At 45.4% G+C, this 22,294-nt stretch overlaps 1 protein-coding gene across 1 annotated transcript in view; it reads left to right on the top strand.

Moving 5' to 3' along the window:
* The window catches only part of LOC143934788 (protein-glutamine gamma-glutamyltransferase 6-like), a 74,159-nt gene extending 52,561 nt beyond the window's left edge, over positions 1 to 21,598 (top strand). The window contains exons 6-9 of the mRNA XM_077458413.1: positions 3,866 to 4,213; positions 13,914 to 14,071; positions 17,344 to 17,477; positions 19,830 to 21,598. Of these exons, the coding sequence (XP_077314539.1) occupies positions 3,866 to 4,213; positions 13,914 to 14,071; positions 17,344 to 17,477; positions 19,830 to 19,977 (788 nt within the window). The 3' untranslated portion in view covers positions 19,978 to 21,598. The remainder of the gene's footprint in view (positions 1 to 3,865; positions 4,214 to 13,913; positions 14,072 to 17,343; positions 17,478 to 19,829) is intronic.
* The last annotated feature ends 696 nt before the right edge of the window (positions 21,599 to 22,294 follow it).

A 22,294-nucleotide genomic window follows, 5' to 3' on the forward strand; every position in this document is an offset into this window, starting at 1 on the left:
TGCACCGGGCTATCTCATCACTTCAGGCTGGGAAAACACCAGGCCCAGACGGATTCCCTATGGAATTCTACCGAATGTATGCAGAGGATTTAGCTCCCAAGTTTCACTCCATGCTCCTGACCTCATTGAGAGAGGGGGCGCTCCCGGCCTCCATGTCAGAGGCAGTGATTGTGGTCATTCCTAAACCGGGCAAAGACCCTGAACTCTGCAAGTCATATCGCCCGATCTCTTTGACGGATGCCAAGTTGCTGGCCAAAATTTTGGCGACAAGGCTGAATGGGGTGATCACGGCTCTGGTCCACCCAGATCACCCAGATCAGTCTTGCTTTATGTCGGGCAGAGGCACGGACATTAATATCCGTAGGCTATTTACCCATATTGACCTGGCAGTGGGAGAGGGGGCGGGAGTGGTGGCTGCGCTTGATGCTGAAAAGGCATTCGACTCAGTCGAGTGGCTCTTCCTCTGGGAGTTGCTGGAGCGTTTTGGATTTGGACCCAGATTCATCTCCTGGATCCAGCTACTCTACAGAGACCCACCTGCCCGGATAAGAGTTAATGGCCTGTTGCCTCCCCCCCGTTTAGGCTTCACAGGGGAACCAGGCAGGGTTGCCCCCTGTCCCTAGGGCTTTTTGCCTTGGCCATTGAGCCCATGGCGATCCTTTTATGGCAAAATCAGCGAGTTAAGGGCATACAGGTTGGAGTGCTCCAGGAAAAAATCTCATTGTATGCGGACGATACCCTATTATACCTGGCCGACGCTGGCTCCTCTTTAACCTCTGCGCTTGAGATAATTAACCAGTTCGGGAATTACTCAGGGGTTCGAGTTAATTGGGATAAATCGGTCCTTTTCCCCCTTAATCCCCTGAACCCCAGGGTGGCTACTAACACACCACTCCAGTGGGTGGAAGAATTTAAATACCTTGGGGTGGTCATTGGGAAATCCCCACGGGCATACATGGATGACAATCTCTCCTCCCTCCTGACCCAACTTGGTAAGAAATTACAGTTATGGAAGACCCTGCCGCTGTCCCCTGTGGGCAGAGTGAATCTAATAAAAATGATTTACCTTCCCAAGTTCACATATTTTTTTAGAAATACTCCTTGCCTTATCCCCAAAACCTTTTTTCAGAAACTGGACTCTATTGTTTCTGCTATATTTTTGGGCGGCAGTTTTGGTGACCGTCCGATGGTGGTTTGACCAGCCCAGGCAGAACCCGGAGGTGGCCCTTGAGGCGGCCATCTTGGGATCTTACGCAGCGCTAACTAACTTGCCCTATAGGGGGCCCAGGGCCCACCCCAACATAACAACTCTTATGCGTACTACTATACAGGTGTGGCACAGGGCGAGAGCCATCTACAAGTCAGACTCTACCATCTCCCCCCACACGCCTCTTTGGGGAAACCCCTCGCTGCCACACCTCCACGGGCTTCCGGACCTGTGGGCAGCTAGGAGGATACTCACCATTAAGCACATTTACATTGATGGGTCCTTCTCCTCCTTTGAGACACTGAAAGCTAAACATAACCTTCCTGCCTTCATGAAGTTTAGATACTATCAACTCAAGCACGCAACACAAGCCCAGTTTCCTGGCCCTTTGACCCTACAGACTGACGCAATTGAACAACTGCTCATTGCCAAGGTAATGGTCAAACCCTTGTCCTCCCTATATTTCTACCTCTCCGTTGCATACATGACATCTCTGACAAAGGTCCTTACTAAGAGGAGGGCTGACATCCCGGGGTTGACAGAGGACAGCTGGGAGGACATAGTATCTGAGTACACCACAAAAATTATTTCAGCAAGGGACCGTTTTATTCAAACCAAATTCCTACATAGGGCATATTATACCCCTGTGCGATTGGCCAACATATATCCTGGAACGAGTGATCTTTGCTCCAGGTGTGGAGTGTCACCCGGCACTTTTTTCCACATGGTGTGGTCGTGCCCTGTGCTGCGGCCATATTGGGAAGGGGTCATGGGCACTCTGAATGCATTTGGGGATTGGTCCCTCAGACTGGATCTGGCCCTAGCCTTATTAGGCAGCATGGAAAATGTTGAAGCATCTAGGCATGAGAAACTGTTTTTGTTTTATGCACTATACTATGCCAGGCGGGAAATTCTCCTCAGATGGAAGCAGCCTGGCCCCCCCACGCATTATATATGGACAGCCATGATAAATTCTGTTTTGCCTCTATACAAGCTAACATACGAGAGTAGAAACTGCCCTAAAAAGTTTGATAAGGTCTGGTCTCAATGGGTTGATGCATATGGATAGGAGCCTTAGGGCAAACGCGTGTATCCCGGATGCTCGGGCTCCCCTCAATAATGCTCCATGGCTGTAGCTGGTAATGTCACTTTCATGTGAGATCCCTCTAACGCCCCCCCCCCTTTTTTTTTTCCTCTTCTTCCTTCCCGAACCCCTTACCTCCCCCTCTCTCCCGCTGTAATTCTGCAATTGTTACCGGGATTATGAATACTGCTATGTTTACACTGTTGATTCTTATCATGTGCCCGATTGAATGTCTGCTAGCTGTAGCTCTATTGTTAACTCAGACCTTGTGACCTACTACATATATCTGTTGTCCATGTACTGTGTCAATGTCACCTTTTATACAGTTTTTTCTAAATAAAAACGTTAACTGTTTAAAAAAAAAAAAGAGATATGGGTGATGCCTGCACTGTAATAGCAACTGTACTATGGCTGCACTGTATTGTGTACTGTGTATGCCACCAGAAGTGTAGTAGAAACTGTACACACTGTATTAGATACTGTATACACCGCCTGCACTTTATTAGGAACTGTACTATGACTGCACTGTATTGTGTACTGTGTACACCACCAGAAGTGTAGTAGAAACTGTACACATGGTATTAGCTACTGTGTACACCGCCTGCACTATATTAGCAACTGTACTGTGACTGCACTGCATTGTGTGCTGTGTACACCACTAGAAGTGTAGTAGAAACTGTACATACTTTATTAGATACTGTGTACACTGCTTGAAGTATATTAGAAACAGTACACCACGGAATACACTGTAGATATAGGCTACACCGAAAGCAGAGTGTATATATCTCAATCAAATACACTGCCACTAACTGAATAACCTGCCTGCTTAGTCTAAATCAAGCTATCTCTGCGTCCACACTAACAGCACTACACACGGCCGTCGTGTAAGCAGCATCAGATTGAAAGTAGTGACTGGTGTTACTGAATACTCCTCTGGGTGCTAGAAGTCAGCTGCTGGGTGTAGGCTAAAGGAGACACTGTCTGGTGTCTTGAAGAGTGGGTCCACTAAAATTCCTTCTTTTAAAAAGGGGACTTTGCTCCCTTCTGTACACCATTCTACTGTGAAAGCTGTCCTCAAGTGTGAATATTTCAAATGGAGTATCCTACTATACCCCTTCTTCTATCCAAGTTCCTAAACTAAAATAAAACAAAAAAAAAACACTACAACCCCTAGACTGGTCATTGGAGTAACGAGCAGAAGTTGTGCACCTGGCTGTGGGAAATAATGTGTGCCTGGGAAAATACGAGCAGCTACTACGGAGGCAGTGCTACACTACATTTGGCTTTATTAGCCTTAGAGCTCATAAAAGAAACACACAATATGAATCTTCCATTCTGTAATGGCTATTTTCTAGGCAACATAGGTTGCCCCATTGATGAAAAAAAACATCTCACTTATAATCTGTGTTGTCTCATATGATATCAAGGCCTCCCCCATTATTTAGAATGCAGTAATTATTTCATATTTCTTTAAGAAGCAATACAAACACTCTGATAAATACATCAGCTGTGTCATCCCTGGCTGGTTTCAGATATTTATGTAAACATATTATTTTGTTTTATGTTTCAAACAGGCACCGCTGCTGAAAGAAAAGCGTACGACAATGCCCTAATAAATTTATATGGAAGGCAAAACATAAGCAGTGAAGAAGAGATAAGCGAATCAACTGAAGAATCAAATGAGGTGGCCTGGATGAGCAGAGTGAGACCAGTCTATGCCCAGGACATAACTGGAAAGTTCAAAGAACTGGAAACTCCAGAGCTTGGCCAAGATATTAATCTCACATTGGTACTGTCAAATGGAGCGTCATCCGACAAAAAAATAACAGTAAATCTTAATGCCAATATCACTGGATACACCCGCAGAGTTATGACAAAGTTGTTGATGGAATCTGTGTCCATTTCAATGTCTTCCAAAGAAGGTAATAGAATTATGCATTGGAAAATTATTTTCCTTAACAAATATCTTTGATTCCAGTAATATTTAACTTTTTAAAGTGATTGTAAAGGCTTGTCTAGCAAAAATAAAAATAACAAACATGTTATACTTACCTCCTTTGTACAGTTGGTTTTGCACAGGGCAACCCAGATCCTCCTCTTCTCTTTTCCACGTCCCTTTTCTGTGCTCTAGCCCCTCCCTCCTATCGAGTGCCCCCACAGTCAGCAGCTTCCTATGGGGGCACTGGAGCCGAGTCACAACTCTGTGCGTCCATTCAGACACAGGCCCGGGGGCGGACTGACAACTCATGGGGTCCCCGGGCAATAGGAGATCATGGGGCCCCCAGGCAATCAGACATTATGGGGCCACACAGTATACACAAACACACACTCACACAGTATACACAGACATGTTTCTATTAGCTAAGAAGGTACTGGAGGGGTGGGGCAGCTATAATCTTGGTATTTTTAGACCAAAAGGATGTAAGGGACATTTCAGAGACAGATGTAAAAAAAAACACAGATTTTTACATACTTTCCCTGGTTTTACTGAGGCTGGCAACCCTGATGGGGCCCCTTAGTGGCATGGGGCCCCCTTGGGCAGTGCCCGAGTGGCCCAATGGTCAGTCCGCCCCTGCACAGGCCCCCGACCCAGTCCTGCCCCCTTTCTCCCGATTGGCTGACTGGCTTTGATTGACAGCCATGGGAGCCCATGACATCGCTGCTGTGACTCAACCAATCATGAAGAGGGTCCCGGACGGCTTAGGCATTACTGAATAGTGATGGACGAACTTCCGACGGGACGTTTCGCGAACGCGAAACGCGAACGGGCACAAACGTTCGCGAAAACGACCGTTCGCCGCGGGCTCCATTGACTTCAATGGGAGGCGAATTTCGCAAACCTTTAGGTCGAATTTGCGGCCACGGGGTAATTATTAGGGGGTAGCACGTAGTCCCACCACCTGGACAATAGCATAATACATGTATGAGGTGAATTTGGGATCGATAACTACAAGCATTTTTTTTTTATTTGGGAAATTGTTCTGACAATTCAGGACTATGGAGCTAATGAAGGCAATGGAGGAGAGGGAAGGTCAGGGACCAGGGTAGGCAAACAAGAGGGTGCAGGAGATACAGAGCACTGACAGCAGCACCGTAATACAGAGCACTGACATCAGCACCGTGACATACAGCGCTGACAGCAGCTCCGTGACATACAGCGCTGACAGCAGCTCCGTGACATACAGCGCTGACAGCAGCTCCGTGACATACAGCGCTGACAGCAGCTCCGTGACATACAGCGCTGACAGCAGCTCCGTGACATACAGCGCTGACAGCAGCACCGTGACATACAGCGCTGACAGCAGCTCCGTGACATACAGCGCTGACAGCAGCTCCGTGACATACAGCGCTGACAGCAGCTCCGTGACATACAGCGCTGACAGCAGCTCCGTGACATACAGCGCTGACAGCAGCTCCGTGACATACAGCGCTGACAGCAGCACCGTGACATACAGCGCTGACAGCAGCTCCGTGACATACAGCGCTGACAGCAGCTCCGTGACATACAGCGCTGACAGCAGCTCCGTGACATACAGCGCTGACAGCAGCTCCGTGACATACAGCGCTGACAGCAGCTCCGTGACATACAGCGCTGACAGCAGCTCCGTGACATACAGCGCTGACAGCAGCTCCGTGACATACAGCGCTGACAGCAGCTCCGTGACATACAGCGCTGACAGCAGCTCCGTGACATACAGCGCTGACAGCAGCTCCGTGACATACAGCGCTGACAGCAGCTCCGTGACATACAGCGCTGACAGCAGCACCGTAAGCAGCCCCAGGAGGAAGTCAGCACAGCACAGGGATGGTGTGATCCCCTCATAATAAGAACCCCCAGGAGGAAGTCAGCACAGCACAGGGATGGTGGGAGCCCCTCATAATAAGAACACCCAGGAGGAAGTCAGCACAGCACAGGGATGGTGGGAACCCCTCATAATAAGCAGCCCCAGTAGAAATATGACACCGCTCAACCTCTTCAAAGAGGAGGGTAGGGGCATATAGTACGGTGTGCTTTTTTGGGTCAGGGAAGTGAGCCAAATGAATTAAGAAGGTCTGTGTGCTTGATTCCAAAAATTGTTTATAGACATATACATGGTCTACTGATCACATGTGTTGAATTCCTCCGAGATCCATGCCTCATTCATTTTTAGAAATGTGAGGTAGTTAACACTGTGGTGAGCTAGGCGAGTACGCTTATCGGTCACAATCCCCCCTGCTGCGCTGAACGTCCTTTCGGACAGGACACTGGATGAGGGGCAAGCCAACAGTTCGATTGCAAATTGGGCAAGCTCTGGCCAGAGGTCAAGCCTGCCCACCCAGTAGTCTAGGGGTTCATCACTCCTCAGAGCGTCCACATCGGCCGTTAACCCAATGTAGTCGGACACCTGACGGTCTAGGCGTTCCCTGATGCTGGATCCGGATGACACCTGTCGATGGGTCGGCTGAAAGAATGACCTCATATCCGAAGTCACCAACACATCTTCAAACCGGCCTCTTCTTGCAGGCGCTGTTGGATTGGTACCCGCAAATCCTTCTCTGGGAGTGGGAATTGCTCCTCTGCCAGCGCACGCAAAAGCAGAATGCAGCATTTCTCGAAGCAAGGCCTGGAAGTGCTGCATTCTGACAGCCCTCTGCGACGGCGGTAACATTTCCGCCATTTTGTGTTTGTACCGGGGGTCTAAGTACGTTGCCACCCAGTACTGGTCCTTGACCCTCATGCTTTTTATACGGGGGTCCCTATTAAAACACTGGAGCATGAAGGCCCCCATTTGCACTAAAGTGGAAGCGGTGTGGTGGCCTGGCTCCTGCTCATCATCCAGGATAATGTCGTCCTCTTCATTCTCCTCTCCCCATCCTCGCACAACAGGGATCCCAGAAAGGTTTAAAGCATGCTCTTCTTGCTCCTGCTCATCCGCCCCGGCACCATCCTCCTCTGACTCCTCATCAGACTCCTGTTGTTGACTTGTCTCAGATAGAGTAGCCCCCCCTGGGAATTCATCCAGCATTGCGACTTCCTCATCTTCCCGCTCCTGCTCCTCCACAGCCTGATCAATGACACGACGCAATGCACGCTCCAGAAAGAAGGCATAAGGTACCATGTCACTGATGGCGCCATGGCTGCGACTGACCAGTTTGGTGATCTCCTCAAATGGCCGCAGAAGTCTGCATGTGTCGCGCATGAGCAGCCACTGGCGCGGTGAAAAAAAACCCAGCTCCCCAGAACCGTTTCTTTCGCAGAGTTCATACAGGTAGACGTTAACTGCACGTTTCTGCTGGAGCAGCCTATCAAGCATATAGAAGGTTGAGTTCCATCGCGTCGGGCAATCGCAAATAAGACGTCTGACCGGCAGATGGTGTCGCCGCTGAATGTCAGCAAGGCGAGCCATGGCCGTGTAAGATCTTCTGAAATGGGCCGAGATTTTCCTTGCCTGCCGCAAGATGTCCTGGACCCCAGGGTATTTGACAAGGAATCGCTGCACGACCAAGTTTAAGACGTGTGCCATGCACGGCACGTGCGTGATTTTGCCCTGTTTCAATGCGCTAAGCAGATTGGCACCGTTGTCACACACCACTTTACCAACTGTCAAATTGAGCGGTGTTAGCCACTCATCTGCCTGTGAACGCAAAGCTGAAAGGAGTGCCGGGCCAGTGTGGCTCTTTGCTTCCAGGCACAACAGACGCAGCACGGCATGGCAACGTCTCACCTGGCATGTGGAATAGGTTCTGGGGAGCTTGGGCGGTGCAGTGGAAGAGACGCTAGCAGCGGAAAAGGAGGAGGCAGCTGAGGAGGAGAGGGAGGAGGATGGAGTAGGAGGAGGAGAAGAAGAGTCAGGCCTGCATGCAATCCGTGGCGGTAAAACCAAATCTACACGGGTGCCACGGGTTACATGCTTGACGGCCGTCAGAAGGTTCACCCAGTGGGCAGTAAAACTGATATACCTTCCCTGCCCGTGTTTGCTAGACCACGTGTCTGTGGTCAGATGTATCTTGGCACCGACACTGTGTGCCAGAGATACATTCACTTGCCGCTGAACATGGCCATATAGCTCTGGGATGCCCTTCTCTGAGAAATACTTCCTTCCTGGGACCTTCCATTGTGGTGTTCCAATGGCCACAAATTTGTGAAAGGCCTCCGAGTCCACCAGTTTATATGGCAGTAGTTGGCGGGCTATGAGTTCTGACAAGCCAGCCGCCAACCGTTGGGCAAGAGGGTTATCCGGCGTCATCATTTTTTTACGCTCAAACATTAGGCCCACGGAAGCCTGCCTTTTTGCAGAAAAATGTGAGCTTGGCGTGATGGAAGGTGGAGTGGAGGACAATTGTGAGGAGAGAGGAGAAGGAGAAGTAGAAGACGAGGCTGGACGGTGAGAGCCTGCAGTGTGGCTTTGTGTGTTCCGTTGCTCCCACTGGGCTCGGTGATGGCTGCTCATGTGCCTTCTTAAGGCGGTCGTCCCTAGGTGAGTATTGGGCTTACCGCGACTAACGCGTTGACTGCAAAGATTGCAGATGGCAACGCTATTGTCAGCAGCGGACACGTTAAAAAAAGCCCACACTGCGGAGCCATGTGCCGGTGTCCTGGGAGCGCCAGATGTGACCGTACATGGTCGATGACTCGCTCCTGATACATTTGCAGTCTGCTTTGTCCCTGCTGTGCAATGTAAGTCATTGCTGCTTCTCCTCCCTATCTGCTGGTCCATATCTCCCTCTGAACTCCCCTCCTCTTCCTCTCTTGTGGGCACCCACGTGACATCACTAGACACGTCATCATCAACGTCACCTTCCCCACCGCTATAAGTAGAGTAGGCAGCAACACCGGGGACCAACCTCCTCCTTGGGCTGATCTGGGTACTGGCGTCAGACTGCTGAGTAGCGCTTGTTGCTACCTCCTCTTCCTGATCCAATACCAAGAGTGGCTGCGCATCAGAAATGTCCTCTTGATATGGATCGGAAAATAATTCCAGTGACTCAAGCGGAAGGTATGTGGTGGTGGTGGTGGTGGTCGTGTTGTTGGTGGTAGTGTCTTTGGGGGTGCACATAGCAGAGAGTGAAGAAGAGGGTGCAGATCGAGAGGATGAGGAGGGTGCAGAAGAGTAAGGCTGAGCGAGCCACTCAACCAAGTCTGGTGCATCCTTTAAAGTAATTGAACGCACCTTCTGCAACTTCCCACTTTGGCTCAAGCCTGTTGCTCCTGCCCTACCCCTACCACCCCTGCGGAAGGGCCTGCCTCTTCCTCTGCATGTCATTTTTTAAATGACCCTGTGACAAAACTCTTAGTCCCTATACCGCTGAAGGACTGCTGCAGTATAGGTGAGCGGTCAGCAGTGGTGCACGTCAACCCTATCTATTGTGGACCTATAGCGGTCCTTACAGAACAGCAGACTGTACCGCACTCAAGCCTATGTACCGTAGCACCCTATACCAAGTTACCAGTCCTTATAAGAACTTTTGTGGACCAAGCAGGTTGTGTATTAGTGTTTAGCAGACTGTACGTCAGTCCCTATACCGCTGAAGGACTGCTGCAGTATAGGGCAGCGGTCAGCAGTGGTGCACGTCAACCCTATCTATTGTGGACCTATAGCGGTCCTTACAGAACAGCAGACTGTACCGCACTCAAGCCTATGTACCGTAGCACCCTATACCAAGTTACCAGTCCTTATAAGAACTTTTGTGGACCAAGCAGGTTGTGTATTAGTGTTTAGCAGACTGTACGTCAGTCCCTATACCGCTGAAGGACTGCTGCAGTATAGGGCAGCGGTCAGCAGTGGTGCACGTCAACCCTATCTATTGTGGACCGATAGCGGTCCTTACAGAACAGCAGACTGTACCGCACTCAAGCCTATGTACCGTAGCACCCTATACCAAGTTACCAGTCCTTATAAGAACTTTTGTGGACCAAGCAGGTTGTGTGTTAGTGATTAGCAGACTGTACGTCAGTCCCTATACCAATGAAGGACTGCTGCAGTATAGGGCAGCGGTCAGCAGTAGTGCACGGCAACCCTATGTATTGTGGACCGATAGCGGTCCTTACAGAACAGCAGACTGTAACGCACTCAGGCCTATGTACCGTAGCACCCTATACCAAGTTACCAGTCCTTATAAGAACTTTTGTGGACCAAGCAGGTTGTGTGTTAGTGATTAGCAGACTGTACGTCAGTCCCTATACCAATGAAGGACTGCTGCAGTATAGGGCAGCGGTCAGCAGTAGTGCACGGCAACCCTATGTATTGTGGACCGATAGCGGTCCTTACAGAACAGCAGACTGTAACGCACTCAGGCCTATGTACCGTAGCACCCTATACCAAGTTACCAGTCCTTATAAGAACTTTTGTGGACCAAGCAGGTTGTGTGTTAGTGATTAGCAGACTGTACGTCAGTCCCTATACCAATGAAGGACTGCTGCAGTATAGGGCAGCGGTCAGCAGTAGTGCACGGCAACCCTATGTATTGTGGACCGATAGCGGTCCTTACAGAACAGCAGACTGTAACGCACTCAGGCCTATGTACCGTAGCACCCTATACCAAGTTACCAGTCCTTATAAGAACTTTTGTGGACCAAGCAGGTTGTGTGTTAGTGATTAGCAGACTGTACGTCAGTCCCTATACCAATGAAGGACTGCTGCAGTATAGGGCAGCGGTCAGCAGTAGTGCACGGCAACCCTATGTATTGTGGACCGATAGCGGTCCTTACAGAACAGCAGACTGTACTGCACTCAGGCCTATGTACCGTAGCACCCTATACCAAGTTACCAGTCCTTATAAAAACTTTTGTGGACCAAGCAGGTTGTGTGTTAGTGTTTAGCAGACTGTGCGTCAGTCCCTATACCGCTGAAGGACTGCTGCAGTATAGGGCAGCGGTCAGCAGTAGTGCACGGCAACCCTATGTATTGTGGACCGATAGCGGTCCTTACAGAACAGCAGACTGTAACGCACTCAGGCCTATGTACCGTAGCACCCTATACCAAGTTACCAGTCCTTATAAGAACTTTTGTGGACCAAGCAGGTTGTGTGTTAGTGATTAGCAGACTGTACGTCAGTCCCTATACCAATGAAGGACTGCTGCAGTATAGGGCAGCGGTCAGCAGTAGTGCACGGCAACCCTATGTATTGTGGACCGATAGCGGTCCTTACAGAACAGCAGACTGTAACGCACTCAGGCCTATGTACCGTAGCACCCTATACCAAGTTACCAGTCCTTATAAGAACTTTTGTGGACCAAGCAGGTTGTGTGTTAGTGATTAGCAGACTGTACGTCAGTCCCTATACCAATGAAGGACTGCTGCAGTATAGGGCAGCGGTCAGCAGTAGTGCACGGCAACCCTATGTATTGTGGACCGATAGCGGTCCTTACAGAACAGCAGACTGTAACGCACTCAGGCCTATGTACCGTAGCACCCTATACCAAGTTACCAGTCCTTATAAGAACTTTTGTGGACCAAGCAGGTTGTGTGTTAGTGATTAGCAGACTGTACGTCAGTCCCTATACCAATGAAGGACTGCTGCAGTATAGGGCAGCGGTCAGCAGTAGTGCACGGCAACCCTATGTATTGTGGACCGATAGCGGTCCTTACAGAACAGCAGACTGTACCGCACCCAAGCCTATGTACCGTAGCACCCTAGACAGACCAAGTTACCAGTCCTGATAAAGAGCTTTGTGGAACAAGTGAGTTGTGAATGATTAGCAGACTGCAGCAGAAGGGCAGCAGTCAAGTATAATATTCTTTCTATATTTGGAAGAAAGAATATTATACGTGTACAAGCCTATTACCGTACCACTGATACCAGTCCTGAAAAGAACCTTTGTGGAACTAATAGTAACAGCAAGTCTTTAAAATTATCCTCACTGCCTGACACACTGCTTCCTGCCTGTCCCTATACAAATTGGCAAAAAAGAGTAGGCTGGAACGATTAGCTGGAACAGCTCTTTTGTGGACCTGATAGTAACAGCTAATGATGATGATGATGATGATGATGAAGAAAGACTAATCTGGCTGAGCTGTCCCTAAAATAGCAGCATACAGCGCTCTGTCCCTTTATCTAAACTGACAAAAGAAACTCAGGCTGCTGACCTAACACCTATACCAGTCCTGAAAAGAACTTTTGTGTACCAAATAGCTAGCGTTTTCTCTGTCCCTACTCCACACAGGATCCTTTCCCTACAGTGACAGAAGAAAGAATGTAAAATGGCCACCGGATCGGGTGTATTTATAGGTTAGGGGGAATGTCCAAGTGTCCATGAGCTGTCATGTCTCAATTGGTTGTCCTGTAACACATGATAAACGTGTCACGAAAGGTTAAAGTTCTTGTATACATTAAACACGTAAGTCCGCCGGGGCGAACGACGGAAAAAGGCGTTCGAACCCGCGGACGGCGAAAGTCGGAAATTCGCCGCGAAACGACCGCCGGGCGAACCGTTCGGCCATCACTATTACTGAACATTGCTGTAAAGAGTTGGGGCTTAGGTAAGTAATTAGAGGGGTGCTGGGGAGGCTGCTGCACACAGAAGTTTTTTTTATCTTAATGCATAGAATGCATTAAGATAAAAAAACCTTCTGCCTTTACAACTCCTTCAGCTACTTCCTGCCCATGCTATAGCCAAAAGACAGCTACAGTGCAGGCTTAGTTTGCCGTTAGGGCATCCATGGATGTCCTCCTGTGATGATGCTGCCAGCATGAGTCCTTCGGATTTAGCTGATCGCAGATCAAGGTAAAGGGCCAATCATAGCGGACCTTTACCATATCATCAGCTGTTAGCCAATCACAGGATGTAAACACAAGCTGGTTATTGGCTTTTCTTTCCTCACTCTGATAGCGAGATGATAGAATAAGAAAGCCGATAACCAGCTTATGTTAAAGGGACATCAGCACTGATAATCAGCGCACTGATTGTCAGTGTCCTGATTATCAGGGCACTCATTATCAGTGTCCTGATTATCAGTGCAGTCCCACCAGTGCTACCAATCAGTGCACATCAGTGCTGCCAATCAGTGCCCATCAGTGTCACCTATCAATGCTGCCTCTCAGTGCCTCCTACAGTACCTATCAGCACCCATCAGTGCCCCCTATCAGTGCCTATCAGTGCCACCTATCAGTGCTGCCTCATCAGTGCTGATTAGTGCAGCCTATCAGCGCCCATCAGTGCAGCCTCATCAGCACAAATCAGTAAAGTAAAAAAATGACCTATTTAAAAAAAAAACAAAAAAAAACAATTGTATTTTATTAAATTTTTTTCAAAATTTTTGGTCTTTTTTGTTTTTTTATGAATGACACAGGGTGTATGAATGGAGTGGACCTATCAATTATCCATCCGTCCCTGATTCAGAGATCCTGTGTCATCCAAAGGAGAGTAGTATGTCAATATTCTTCATTGCCTACCTACAGACCACTTTAAATACAGATCCATTAACTAATAATTATATAATAATAAATATAATAATAAATATAGTTACTTTATTTTTACCCTGCCCACTTCTAGAAAAATCAATCCAGAATACAAAAAAACTAAATATACACAGTTCCCTTTTATATGAAGCCTCAGCATCCACAAAACATAAAACATTGACAAAACATAATGTTGAAAAGTGCATAAACTATATGATTGTACTGATACATTTGCTATTTCAGAAAAAGAAATTCCATTCAAGATCCCTTACAGCAAATATATACAGAGTCTCCTGGATGATAAGGTGGTAGAGGTGACAGCTCTGTGTAAGTGGGATGAGAAAGAGGAACTGCTTGTATCCCAAGTTATTACATTAAAGAACCCATCACTCAACATTAAGGTAAATAAAAACATTGCTTAAGCACTCAAACATATAACCCCTTATTGATATATAAGGTAAAATCCTTAAGGGCCCTGCCTGCTCTGGTGTGCTGCATTAATGTGCATAATGTTCTTTGCTAAAATGTACTGTGTTAATGCAGCCATTCATTCAGACTGAATAGAAAAGTATCTGCACCTTTTTTCCAACACAGCAGAGCAAATGCACAATGTGGAGGTGCATTGGGGTGGCATTTAACCACTTGACGAGCAGCCGCTGCAGTTGTATTGCAGCAGAATGGCACGGCTGGGCGAAGCAACATTATGCAACGTCACTTCGCCCTGTGACCACTAGGGGCGCTTCCCCTGCTCACCCATGGAGCCGAAGAGAGTGCCGCCGAGAAGCGGGATCTGTTTGTGTAAACACACAGTTTCCGGTTCTCTGAGGGGAGAAATGACAGATTGTCTGTTCATACGGAGTATTAACAGCGATCTATTATCTCCCCTACACAGTCCCCTCCCCCCTTCAGTTAAAATCACCGCCCAGGGAACACAATTAACACCTTGATCGCCCCCTAGTGTTAACCCCTTTCCTGCCAGTGACATTTTTACAGTAATCAATGCATTTTTATAGCACTGATCGCTGTATAAATGTCAATGGTCCCAAATACGTTTCAAAATTGTCCGACGTGTCCGCCATAATGTCGCAGTCCGGAAAAAAATTGATGATCGCCGCCATTACTAGTAAAAAAAAATATATAAATGTATAATTAAAATGCCATAAAATTATCCCCTATTTTGTAGACGCTATAACTTTTGCGAAAACCAATCAATATACACTGTATATACACATGTAGAAGAATACGTATCAGCCTGAACTGAGGGAAAAAAAAACTTTTTTTATATATTTTTGGGGGATATTTATTATAGCAAAAAGTAAAAAACATTAAGTTTTTTCAAAATTGCCATTCTTTTTTTTGTTTATAGTGCAAAAAATAAAAACCGCAGAGGTGATCAAATACCACCAAAAGAAATCTCTATTTGTGGGGAAAAAAGGACGTAAATTTTGTTTGGGCGCAATGTCTATTGACCGCACAATTGTCAGTTAAAGCGACACAGTTGAATTGCAAAAAGTGCTCTGGTCAGTAAGGGGATAAAATCTTCTGGGGCTGAAGCGGTTAAAGCGGAGCACCACCCAAAAGGGGAAGCTCTGCTTGTCTGCCTCCTCCTCCCCTCTGCTGCCACATTTGGCACCTTTTGGGGAGTTCAGCCTCCTTCCTCCTTCCACCACAGCTGGCCCATTCACAGAGCGCAGCATGCTTCACGCATGTGCAGTAGGGAACCAGCTGTGAACCCGCAAGGCTTTTTTTTTAAGGAGACTGGAGCTCTTTTTTAAGTGAATGGCATTGTTTGCACCAACACATAGGTGTAAAGCCAGTCTAAATGTCATGGCTGATCTCTTACACTGGACAGGTCATTTGTAATGGGAGTGAAAGGCAGGAGGGGCTACACCAGTGGCGGGTTCCATCCTTCTTCCCTCAGCACGGCCAATATGATCGCTTCTCTTTGTCTCACCCACTTCCTGATTGGCTGAGAGGAGAATCAGGAAGACAATAGTGAATATTAATTTGCTATTGTCACACAACTGGGTGGGCTCAGAGCGCAGTGCTCTGCACCCCAAGCCTACCCTTTTTTTAAGCCAATTAAAGCCTCTAGCCGTTGCCCTCTGAAAAGAGAGCAACGGCTAATAGGCCTTCAGGAGGCACTTCAGGAGGCACTACTGTTGTCTTCTGGTTTTTATTAATAAAAATGTTTTCATTGCAGGATCACACTGCAACTGTGAGCCAAGCTTTAACCCCTTCATCCCCGGAAAGGATTTGCCCCTTAATGGCCATGCCATTTTTTGCGATATGGCACTGCCTCGTTTTAACTGACAACTGTGCAGTCGTGTGAAGTTATACCCAAACTAAATTGACGTCCTTTTTTCCCCATAAAAGGAGATTTCTTTTGGGGGCATTTGATCACCTCTGCGGTTTTAATTTTTGCGCTATAATCAAAAAAAAGTGACAATTAAAAAAAAAAAAAAGCAATATTTTTTACTTTTTTCTATAATAAATATCCCCCCAAGAAATAAAAAAACTAATTTCTTCCTCAGTTTAGCCGATATGTATTCTTCTACATATTTTTGGTAAAAAAATAAATAAATCACAATAAGCGTATATTGATTGGTTTGAGCAAAAGTTATAGCGTCTACAAAATAGTTGCTATATTTATGGCATTTTTATGATTATTTTTTTTACTGATAATGGCGGCAATCTGCGATTTTTATTGGGACTGCGACATTGCGGCGGACAGATCGGACACTTTTGACACATTTTTGGGACCATTGACATTAATACAGCGATCAGAGCTAAAAACAGCCACTGATTACTGTATAAATATCACTGGCAGGGAAGGGGTTAACCGCAGGGGGCGATCAAGGGGTTATATGTGTGTCCTAGGGAGTGAGACTAACTGTGAGGGGATGGGACTGCCTTAAGGAGGAGACATATCGCTGTTCATACTTAGTATGAACAGCAGATGTGTCTCCTCGCCCCTGACAGAATGGAGAACTGTCTGCTTACATTGACTGATCTCCGTTCTGTGTCTCTCAGGAGCAATCGTGGGTGCCCGACGAACATCATGGCTGCCGGGCACACGCATCGGCTATGTCTTAAAGCGGCCAGCGTACACCTATGGCGATTTGCCCGGGCGAGCCAACCTACCTCAGTATAACTGCGGTGGCTGTTCGTCTAGTAGTTAAAGAGGAAGACTTTTACCTATAGGTAGTGTAAATATCTTTTAAACATACACTGTTTAGGAGATATTTACATTCAGGCAATGAAATCAGGTGCATGTTCTCTGAAGGAACGGCTACCCATGTCATTCCTTCAGAAGCCTGTGCTGTGACCGGCGGCTCCCACGCACATGGCAGTCACAGAGCCGGAGCCCACAAACCCAGGAGCAAGATGGGTGAAGATGGGAGCCCCTGCAGTGCTGACATTGTGGTTCTGGAACAGCTTCATTTTAAGGTAAGTGTCACATAATGTGTTAGTATGGGATGAATACTAGCACATTATGACTTGCATGGGAAAAAAAAATAACGTCCACTTTAATTGTTCACATTTAGTTTCACCTGTGTAAAAAATGACTATGAAGGTCTTTCATGTTTTTATTGGTTTATTGGGAGAAAATCGGCCAAACTAGGGTCGGTAAGCATATTTTTTTTTATTTTTTTTTATTTATTTTTTTTAGGTTCTCGGAGATGCTGTTGTAAATAATCCACTAACTGCTGAAGTCACATTCACTAACCCACTTAATGAGAATCTAACAGACTGTGCAATTTTTGCAGAGGGCAGTGGGCTGATTAAAGATCAAATTGAAAAGAAGTAAGTAGAATGATGTACCTACAGTGATCCATTATGCATGACATCTACTGTACATGAGTTCTCATACCGCAAGGAAAAGTGAGAATTTTGGGTCAGGTAGTAACCTCTAGAGGCGCCACGAAATAAGACTCTCACCCAGGGCTGTCTTAATGGGCCCCTGGGCAAACTAATGACCTGGGGTCCCCACTAACCTGTCCCAATTTTACACACCTACTTGCAAGAATTGAAGTATAGTTGATAGAATGAAACCTATTTATTAGTCCTTTCAATAAAATTAATTTTAAACAATAAGAAAACATGCCATAAATGAAAGACTAAGCAACACAAAGGGCACAGTACAGAGGGAGGCAGAGGGGCATAATACAGAGGGCACAATACTGGGATCATGTCAGCACAGTACAGGTTTTGGATGCTTCCAGGATACTACCATCCCAGGACAGCTTAGTAAAAAGCGTGACTGTCCCGGCAGATCCGGGACAGTTGGAAAGTATGATGTAATGCAAGATTATCATTGAGACCCCATGCACCTGGGGCCCCTGGGAAGTGCCCAGGTGTGTCCATTCACTCACCTTACCTTTGGGCTCATGAATGCTCCTCCCTCCTAGTAAAATTAGGAAAAATATTTTTTTTTCCAACTCCACTAGTATTAAGGCAGGAAAAAATGTGCATATTAGGTTACACAATTTGGTTCTTTGACATAGGAGAGGCATTGAAGTGCACTTGCAGTTGAAACACTCATATGCATTGTTCAAGTTGTAATAACACTTGTGGTGGATTTACTAAAGGCAAATAGACTGTGAACTTTGTAAGTGCAGCTGCACTCATTTTCCCTAGTAAATGTAATGTAGTGAAGATACACAATCAGGTGCAAGGAAAATTTAAAAAAAAAACATTTTGTACCTGCACATGATTGGATGATGGAAATTAGCAGACCTTTACCTCTGGGGAAAATGAGTGCAACTGCACTTGCAAAGTGCACAATCTATTTGCCTTTAGTAAATCAACCCCTTGGTGTTCTGGTCCTTTGTTCGTAAAAGTAATGTCATTTTCAGAAGTGTTCTTATAGCAGCATTTTCTGTGACTATGTATGTCTGTGGATTCCAAATAAGAGGTCAGATAAAGGCCACTCACAATATAAAAGACTTACCTAGGGAAATCCTCCAATATACTGGAGGTACAGAGCACCAAACAGAGCGAAGGAGGGGGCAAGTTTCCAGGGTTAAATCCATTTATTGATAATGACATCAGATAAGAAGCTATCATGTTTTGAAGGAAAAAATACACCCCTACTTCAGGGCTAAAGTCATACTACATCAGGGGTAAAAGTGAACCCCCATTTTCAGGCATAAAGACATACAACATAAATAAGGGGTAGAAATGCCCCCTCTTCTTCAGGGCTCAAAACATGCTACATGCTTCAGGGGTAAAAATGCACCCCCTTTTTCAGGGCTAAAGAAATACTACATGTTTTGGTAGTAAAAATGCACCCTCTTTTTTCAGGGCTAAATACTGTCTACATGTTTTGGCCATAAAATGCCCCCCCCCCCCTTTCAGGGATAAACATGGACATGTTTTGGAGGTACAAATGCACCCCTTCTTCAGGGTTAAAGACATACTACATGTTTTAGAGGTTAAAATGTACCCCTTTTTAGGTATAAAGATATACAACGAAAGTAGTAAAAATGTTTTAGGATTAATGTTCTCCTTAATTTTACTTCTTTGTGCTAGTATTACTGATAGATGGATTCAAATCTGGATGCTTGCCTCTTCATTATCTTGAATTGGTGTTCCGCACCTCCACTACATTGAACTACAATAGTATGAACAGGCTTGGCCCACCCTACCTATATCAATAATGAGGGTTCTTCTGTGACATGGGGGATGTGCTGTCACCTCATTAAGGAAGAATAAGCAAGTTCATAGCAAGTGAGATTTTTTATTGCAATGCCCTTATGGAAAATGGTCATTGCACCTTGGTGACGTTCGGCCAGCAGCAGAATCACCACTGGGACATTAGCCTGAGACTGGGATGATAATTCTGCTCTGAAAGGAAGAGGATACAGCTAAACAAAAGCACACACATCTCTCCATTAGAAGCAAATCTGAACTAGTTCGACTATCAGAAATATAAGCCCCACTCCAAAACTGAACCATTCATACATGTATTTCATGATTGTCACAAAAGACTGCATATAATCATGTCTACACCCAAAAACCAACCTTGACGCATTTGACCACTGCTGGCTTGCTCAAGATAGTGGAAGTGAAACTCCTTGAAATTTAGGGTATTTTTAAAAACATGTTATGTGTCACACAACACCAAATTAAATGCATTTTTGTCTTATGATGCAGAATTTCACTGAAGCCCAAAGAGAAGACAACTGTGACCATTGAATTCAAGCCTTACGTGGCGGGCTCCAAACAATTAAACATTGTGGTTGATTGCAAAAAAACTGTCACTACCGAGGGTTTCCTGATCATTGTGGTAAAAGAATCTTAAATTCCTGGATTAAATTACAAAATATACCATATGACAACCTCAAGAATGTTACTTCTGGTATTTTATCATTCTACTCAGTTTAAAAGGTTTAATCCTATTGCTCTCATGTGCCAAGATACTGCCAATTAAAGTAGAAGTCTACTCTAAAACTAAAATCCCTGCATTTATAGACATCCCCGCTCTAACACTAAACTCATTAATCCTGTAAAGAAGAAGTTAGTATACATATCTTTTTTTTTAAGCCACTCCGACCCGATCACATGCTGAGCTGTCAGCCACGGCATCGCTGTGGAGGCGGGTGCAGAGGACACATCCGACACATCCAACAACGGAAGCCCCATATTAACTCTATGGGTGACGTCCCTTCCCATTCATTTCACAGCTGTTGTCAGCTGTGTCCTCTACAGAGCTTCCGCTGCTGGAGATCGGGTCGGAACGGCTTCAAAAAAGGTATGTGTACTGATTTTTTTTTCGTTACAAGGTAAGATAGGTTAGTGTTAGATAGATACAGGGATTTTTTTTCTTTACAAGGTTAGATAGGTTAGTATTAGATAGATACAGGGATTTTCGATTTTAGAGTGAACTTCTACTTTATTATTACTATTTTAGTGCTTAAAGTATAATGAAAGGCAAACACTTCCAGAGGGATTAAAACACCTGTCAGGTGTCTGTTTGCCAATTAGGGAGATTCACCCTCTCATCTTGTCCTGGTAACCATAATCACCAAGAATGAAAGCAAAATAAAATCCCACATTTTGAGTGGTCACCAGAACAGAAATAGGGGGAAATCTTTCAATGGGGACACTAGTTCTAGTGATCCTGGTGACTTCCAGAGATTTCCATCGCTTTGGAGGGCTATCCTCTCACTTCGTGGCTATGAGACACGAAGCAATGGATAGTCTCCTCGATGGGAAACAGGTGAGAAAAAATCTGACAGGGGTTATAATCCTGCCTCACTGTATCCAAAATGAAAATGTATTGGTCTTTATTGTTCTTCACACCCTAGTAAAACAAATCAAAAGAACAATTGTTTGTTAGTTATGACTTCATAGGAGGAAAGTACTGTTTAAAGTTATGAAGAGCACTTTGAGCAAAATCATATTTTTCACAATGCTTCACTAGGGATGGTTTGAAAGGTTTTAACTGTCTTTCTCCTTCTTCTTCTATAGCTTTTTTTTCTTTCTTTTCCTCCTCCTTGCCAGATCTCTTACATTTTTCCCAGCTTGCTAACCCCTATGAAAGCTCTGGTATTAAGCCCTTGTATTTTCTGATTGTCCTACATCAGGAATAAGCAATTAGCGGACCTCCAGCTGTTGCAAAACTACAAGTCCCATCATGTCTCTGCCTCTGGGTGTCATGGTTGTGGTTGTCAGAGTCTCGCTTGTAGTTCTGCAACAGCTGGAGGTCCGCTAATTGCATATCCCTGCCCTACATACTAACATGCTGAGATTGGTATTTTGTTGGGGCAATATGTTTATGAGACATATCACTTCCTATGTAACCAGGTGTTTATTGGAGTCATATCTTCTCATTGACATACTGCTAAGTTTTCTACAAATGCATAAGAAATTTAAAAAAACTAAAATTATGAAGAACACTTCAACATAAAAGTCTAATAAACAATATATATGCAGTATATTATTTAAAATTCTTCTCTGTATCATCTTCTTGATGTGTTTTGTTGTTAATTGGCTTGGAACTCAAAAAAATAAAGATTTACTATGTATACAACCATTGGCTTTGCTTATACAGTACCCTAAAAAATGTATCTTTTGTATGAAAAATAGTGATGCAATTACTGGTATGTGAGTGTGCCTACAACCTCATATTTGAACTGTGAGATTTAAAGGGTAACTCTGCTTTTGTGGGAAAAATTGTGACACAAGTCATATTGTAATTAAATTTTACTAAAAATGACCTTTCGTTTTCAATCTGCAGCACTGTATTTTCTGTAAAATACGAAGCAATATGGCTAACCTGGAGATGTTCTGTACACAGATGGTGTAAAGAACGCCCCCCTAATATGCCACTTTTTTCTTCTGTGATTGGCTCACTAATTCTCCCAGAATTCTGCACTAAGATACAAATCAGATTTTTATAGATCAGATTTTAAGCATCCCCTGCAACAAAAATTGCATTTGTGGTGAGATACTCCCAAAGGGAAATCATGTCTAAAGGGATGTAGACACAGCATCTTCCTCATTAGAACCTTTCAGGTGCAGCATCTGATTATGATACTCCTCCTATACAAACTCACTCACATGGACACAGACAAACAAACAGCTATTTCTTCAGAATAACAAACCGTAGGAATCTG

The sequence above is a fragment of the Lithobates pipiens genome, unplaced genomic scaffold (genome assembly GCF_037356315.1).
Source record: "Lithobates pipiens isolate NorthernLeopardFrog02 unplaced genomic scaffold, aLitPip1_a1.2 Scaffold_28, whole genome shotgun sequence".
In the NCBI taxonomy this organism is placed as follows: Eukaryota; Metazoa; Chordata; class Amphibia; order Anura; family Ranidae; genus Lithobates; species Lithobates pipiens.